At 33.0% G+C, this 6,846-nt stretch overlaps 1 protein-coding gene across 5 annotated transcripts; it reads right to left on the bottom strand.

Annotated features, from left to right (window-relative positions):
- Positions 1-1,107: 1,107 nt before the first annotated feature.
- LOC130745462 (uncharacterized) lies at positions 1,108-5,100 on the bottom strand. Of its 5 annotated transcripts, XM_057597746.1 has the most exons (7): positions 4,565-5,099; positions 4,318-4,444; positions 4,090-4,167; positions 3,934-3,960; positions 3,771-3,843; positions 3,161-3,234; positions 1,108-2,711 (listed from the first exon to the last, which is right to left on the bottom strand). In XM_057597746.1, exons 2-7 carry the CDS (start codon positions 4,341-4,343, stop codon positions 2,669-2,671), a joined length of 321 nt encoding a protein of 106 aa, XP_057453729.1. In that variant the 5' UTR covers positions 4,344-4,444; positions 4,565-5,099; the 3' UTR covers positions 1,108-2,668. The 5 variants fall into 5 exon arrangements, 1 of the variants encoding a protein (XP_057453729.1); XR_009021776.1 differs by having other exon boundaries at positions 1,108-3,234; positions 4,090-4,277; positions 4,356-4,444; XR_009021775.1 differs by having other exon boundaries at positions 1,108-3,234; positions 4,356-4,444; positions 4,565-5,097.
- Positions 5,101-6,846: the final 1,746 nt, after the last annotated feature.

Genomic DNA, 6,846 nt, shown 5'->3' with positions numbered 1-6,846 from the left:
TTTCATTTTCTAAGAATTTAATTAAATAAAATTTCAGTTTTCAAAACAAATTATAACTACTCCTATATGTAAATTAATTCATAATATCTAATCATTAATTTAATTTTATGCAATTGAGTGAAGAGAATTTAAGATGGCTTTTATTACCCTGAATGTATGTGCCACATTGTATGTCTATGGTGAATAAACTAATTTATTATTTTGTAATTCAATTTAGATCTCAGTTTTAAAGGTTCATACTCCCTCCGTTCCTATATAACTGACACTTTAAGGTTGTTGCACAAGTATTAAGAAATAACAATTAATATTCTTGTTAATTTATTATTTTGTAATTCAATTTAGATCTCAGTTTTAAAGGTTCATAGTAATATATAAGAATGAAAGAAGTTGTTTTCTTCGTTCAAAAAAAAAAAAAGAAAGAAATTATTTTCTGAAAAAAAAAAGAATGAAAGACATACACAATTATGATATTAATCAGATTAGTGGAATGATTTTTTAGTATTGATATAAAATTTAATGCCAAAACCCCTCGCTTTATGTTTTAATAATTAATATAAATATATTCTATAAATCTAACGTAATTAATTGTAACAAAAAAAAGCGTAATTAATCCCCTTAAAAAAACGTAATTAATTGTCCTATAGAATTCCCTATCTCATATTCATACCAAATAAAAGTAACGGTTATTTTTTGCATGAAAGATTTTTGTTTTATATTAAAAAACTTAATTCATGTTTTATATTAAAAATATAAAAAAAATGCATCCTATATCCACGTTTTCACTATTAGGTTAATATAAAAAAAATAAACTCAAAATTTATTTAAAAACATGGAAAGCACCTATACCATAAAGTTAAGCGCTGCAGATAGGAAACTCAAATTTCACATTGCAGGCTAAATCAAGGGGAACAAAGGAAGCACTTCCAAATACCAAATCCATTAATTTATGCTATAGTACCCGTAAAAACATAGTGTTGGCTTTTATGCAGAATGAATTCCAAGGCTGTAGAGATGAAAATAAAGAAGCCACAACTACCTTTACAAAGTGTAAATCAAAATAGAATATTGTACCAAAAGATAGTCAAGCATAAAAAGCAAGACATATAATTAGAACCTGAACTACATTTTATTAACAATATCTAATGGCCAGACTTGATTCAGCCAGAGACGCTCTGCAGAGCTACATGCTAGTAATTTAACAAAGGGCTCTTTTTTTGTAAATCATAGCAACACCAACCTTCATAAGATTCAGAAAGAGAATCCACAATTTTTATAAGGTTTGCATTGAACTCATTAAAAAATGTTCGTGCCAATAAAAATCAGCAAGCTTCATATTACAGTATGTGTCTATGTGTCTTGTCTCGGTCAGTATCATATATACCAATCCTTTAGTATGCGTCCCTAAAAAGAAATCGTTGGACTTTTCCTGCAAATATATTTCAGCACAAAAGACAGGCACAAACCCAATTGCTGAATGCAAAGACACTCATGAAAGCCACATTAAGCTCTTAAAGTTCCAAAACCATTGTAGTGAATTTTATGATCTTGAGAGCTCTGACCTTGAGGCTGCTGTTGGGAAGCATGCATATTTAGCAGTTGTGTTTTAATGAGTAAAAAGTCTGAGAGTAGAGAGAAGTCATCTGCAAACAACCTAAAAAATCTAATAGATGGAGGAGTTGCAGTGTCAAATAACATGAAAAACCAAGCAGCCACATCATTTCGATTTTAATTGATTTTTGTTATAATTATGCCTTTTTATAAATAAAATAAAAATCTGGAACTACAGGAAACCTGAGATTGAAGAAGGTTAGGTTAGCATTAGAGTTCCATTTTACTCACATTCTATCTATTATCTAAATATTATTCATCTTCAGCTCTTCTAATTAGCTAATGGTTGCATAAAACTAAATCCACCTCTCACCTGTTATAAATTAATAACTTGTAATGTCTCTCATCTGTTACAAAATCACTTTTAATGTTTCTTCACACGTTAAAAATTAATAGCTTTTAATCTCACGCATCCGTTACAAATTAATCACTTTTTATGTTTCTTCATCATCTATAGTTACTATATCTTAGACTCACCAACCAATATTATCTTAATCCTTCTAATTCCAAAGACTACTATTTTATCTAGTCTTTCGTTAGGAACATTTGCGATTTATTTTCCCCAAATGTTCCAACCACAGCTCAACGAATGAAAAATCTTAATCAAACCTGAAAACCTGAAGACTTCCTTTGCAACAACATTTACTATAAGATTCAAAGATGCTAACATGAAGAAAGAAAAAAGGCATCTCGGATAAAGAAAAACCCTTTTAAATCAAGAGTTACCCTTCATATCAATATTGACAATAAAAAAAATTCAAATATTATCAACTCTTCCAAATAATCTTCACCATAAAAATAGTATTTATCTATATCTTTAAAAAGGTTCCTCTGTTCGTTTGTTTAGTCCAGCTAGAGAGAGAGAACATGTGAGGAAAAGCTTTTGGAAACCATTCAGCATGATTATATTGATTTCCTTAAGGACTTGAGCAATGTTGTAATATAAAAAGTCTAATTAAGAATGATCATCACTTACTATGAGTCAAAATAAGTTCTAGCATTACCGCAGCAGTGACCACATGTTTTTAAATGACAAAGACCTTCTCTTTGCTCATCCAAGTTAGCAATCAGCCTCCGGTTCTTTAAATGACAATACCTTAGTGCTAAAGAATCACAAATTCAATGGAATTTTACAAAATACTAATAGATGGTAGTAACACAAAAAAGGGAATTGTTATTAGGACCCCCCGACCTCTATTTAGACCCCCCGCACAACTATTTTCAATTTTCGCTCGCACTTTGAAAGTGTTTTTGAAAGTGCGTTACCGACGCACTTTGAAAGTGCGTTATGGACGCACCTCTAAAATGCGTTATGGTCGCACTTCGAAAGTGCGTAAAAAAGTGTTTTTGCAATTTAAAGGGGGGTTCAAATAGCTGGGTCTCAATAACAATACCCCACAAAAAAATAATCAATGCAGTTTCAGATCCAAACAACAGAAGAGAAAGGCCACTTTTAGTAGTTAAATACTTCAGATCACAAAGCAGAATTAAGCATTTAATATGACTACAAAAGAATTTCAATTGCAGAACAAAATTAGTTATATAAAATTACCCAAAAGATGGCGGCATATTCCCCATTACTGTCATCAGACACTTTAGAATCCATGCACAAAAATGTTTAAGGATCTGCATGCATAAGATTACATAGTGTGGTTAGTCCATGAGCAAACTTGATATTATTGAAGGAACATTTCCTAAAAAATCAAGAGGGAACTATCCTGTATCCATTGATAAGGGACAAATGGCCATGAAAAGAAAATGTTCATGAGATCGGTGACACTAAATTAGTATAGTCTCTTTTCTTGGGTATGCATCTCTCATAGACTTAAAATTTTCAACTACAGGTGCTTTTCAGTTTCAATTTCTTCCAATTCAAAACTTGCACTACCACACACTAAAAAATTCTAAGCAATGGAACCATTGATAAATTGTGCTTGATTTTCAATTTAGTTAGTGGAATCAAATGGAATGAAACTTATGAGGGTAAAACAGATTAGTAATTACTAATTACTATCTTTATAAAACGAACATAATACCATAAGAAGAAACAATGGACTAATTAAACATGTTCACCAAGTACAAATGAATGGTGGGGAATCACAAAACTAAACAAAAAGAAACAAATGAATAAAATGCCAAAGCAACAAAAATAAAACAGCAACCTGCGCCAATCTCTTATTGTTCAACTTCATCTCTCTCATTACTTTTCTAGGTGAAATATCTCTTTTTTGTACCCTAGAGGCAATAGCAAAGTTGAAAAGGAAGATCATAATGGTGAAAAGAAACAAAAAAGAAACAAATAATGGATTAAATCATCTTACTCACCAGAAGGAATCAAGGGGAGATGATAACCTAATGTGAGGGCAAGCAAAAGAAACGATAAGGGCGTTAGAAAAGAGACGACATAACAAAATGGTGGAAAAAGAAGACCAAAGAAGAGCTTCGAACATAATCGCTAAAGGAAGACATGATCTTACTCACCTGAAGCAACAAAACCACGACAACCAATTGCTGTAAAAACGAATTGCAACCAATCTCTTGTTCAACTTCCAGATGCGCCTAATCGAGAAGTACCGGCGGAAACAAAAAATTAAAAAAATAACCCAATCTCAATCAGGGAAACTTAAAAGGTGGAAGGTAAATTAAAAGAAAGAAAACGACAAACAGACCTGAAAATTCAGAAAAACCCAATGTCAGATATGTTTTTACCTATGCAAATGGGGATGTTCAGCCATCTTGTTACATACCTGGAAAATTATCAGATGGTGGAAAGCGAGAGAAAGGAACTACACATAAACAAATTTGTTTCCCATTGTCCTAAAGTAACAATTAAAATCTGCAATAATACGCATCTCATACTGTGAGCACATATAATAGAAGGAACATCTAAGAAGAACATATGAAAGGAAAATTAAAAGACCCGAATAAAAGAAACAGACATAAATCAGATTTTTACCTTCGACTGGAATGGAGAAATATTAGGTCACTGAGACAGTCAATAAGATAAGTGTGGAAGAAAACATAAAAGGTAATGATGGATGGAGTCCACAGTTTAACACTAACCAATGTCGAAGGTTAGTGAAGGGAGGAGAAAGGGAAGGTGGTTTGGCTGGGGAAAGAGGAAGCGGTGGCAGCGATGGCTCGGCTGAGGAAGAAGGAATGATGCAGCAACTTTGGGTGTTGAAGGAGGTTGTGTTGATTTGGGTTTTATTGAGGTGGAAGGTTGGTTTGGCGGCAGATTCAGTGGGAGGTGGAAGCGAGATATGATGGCTGAAATAGTTCTTACCGGATTCAGGATCTTATCTCGCTGGAATGGGGCTGCAGAGAATGAAGCGGCAGAGTCAGGGGAGAAACGAAAACGGAAGACTTTCGAAGAGGTGGAAGATTGAAGAACGAAAACGTATGGAGCCTTCAAGAGGTGGAAACGAAAACGGCAAACACAGGCAAAAAGGAAAAGAAATAAACGGCTAAAATTGAAAGGGAAGGATGACCAAGATTGAATCCCTAACTAATTATATTGAGATTTACTAAATTGCCCATAGAGAAATTATCATTCATGTTCAATGGTTTATGGAATTACAAAGTTATCCTTTAGGCTGCACAAACTCTCCCTTTATATATAGTATAGATATGTATTAAAAAAAATTATGGCCTTCCTAAAAAGAATTTCCAAGCTCCTCCACGGGTCTTTATAAAGAACCTTGCCCAAACAGCAAACACTCAATACACTTCTGACTCTTTCATGTTTTTTCACTATCACCAATAAAAAAATTTCAACCACCACTATGGCTGCTGAGAACTGGGATCTAGATTTCAAGCGTTTCAACTTGCTCTGGCAACCTCAAGAGGTTAACAAACAACTTTCGCCCATTATCTAAACTTTATTCAGTTATGTCATGGATACTCATCTTTGTTTTTTTCTTTGTAGGAAGTGGAGTTGAGGATTCCGCAGAGGTTCTGGAACATGTGGGGTGATAAAGTAGATGATGTCATTGAGGTATGGGACCCTGTCGGAAACTATTTTCATTGTAGGGTCAACCGTGATGACGAAATTGGTTTCTTTATGGATGATTTGGCCACCATGCTCCGCCAACGGTACCAGGTAGAACGCACCGCCATTATTTACTTCCGAATGTTAAGGAGTAACCTCTTCCTCATTCACATTGAGACCACATCAGGCGAAGTATACGTTTACCCGAGGTTCAATAATGAGAACCAGCAACAGCTTGGTGATGAGGGTGACGGGGTATTGTCGGAGGAGAATACAGAGAACTGAACGAAGCGACCTTATTTTATGATCAATTTTGTGAATGGCGTTTTTTTGTTCCTACTATCACAATTTTTTTTCCTAAAACAAAAGATATTATTAATGTAATGCATAAACGCATGAGAACAACCCTCTCATGTCATATGAAGTAACCATTAAGGTAAACACCCCTTAAAAGGCCCATCGAACTAGCCAAACATGAATGCAACTATTTATTTTTTATTAGATTTAGATTTTGTTCACATTTGGTTTGCCTCTGAAACTCGATCTATCATGCATATTTTATCTTTAAATTATTTGTCTTGGATCATCTTTTTAATTTATTTCTTCTCTAATTCTTTATTGGTGTGTTAATTGTTATAGATTAACACATATTAGATGGTTACTTGAGTCAAATAGCATATTTTTCAATTTTGTATGTTACAGACTGGAAAGACAAGGTAACACAATCATTTATCAAGCATGACACACATTAGTTTGTGTTGTTTCTGTGTATTGTAGTACTGACATCCAGATATTTATGTGACAAAATAGAGATGAAGATGCATATATGTATAAGCATTATGTTGAAAGTGACCTCCATCCAACCAGCTAACTCCCTAAATTACCCATACTTAATAAAAATCTAAAATGTATATGCAATTAATTTTATCTCTACTAGTTCAATTTTTTTTTTTTTTACCTCTACACCTTGTTAGTTACCTTTTATGCATTGTCAACACGGTTAACTATGAGACGTAGAGTTCTTATTTTGAGCTTGTAATGAACATGATTTAAACATCTAGAATTTTCATATCATTTATTACTTCTTAAATAAAAATAATAATGTTAATAATATAATAATTTCATTTAGTCCATTCTAAATTTATTATTTTCAATAAGTTAGTCAAGTAAAATAAAATAAGTTATGTTTTATGTAAAAGATAAGTTTGAACATTGGACCCACACGAGAAAAGTGCTTCACAATTTTT

Source organism: Lotus japonicus, chromosome 3, assembly GCF_012489685.1.
Source record: "Lotus japonicus ecotype B-129 chromosome 3, LjGifu_v1.2".
Lineage (NCBI taxonomy): Eukaryota > Viridiplantae > Streptophyta > Magnoliopsida > Fabales > Fabaceae > Lotus > Lotus japonicus.
The sequence above is the reverse complement of the archived record's forward strand: the minus strand, read 5'-3'. Positions and strand labels throughout refer to the sequence as shown.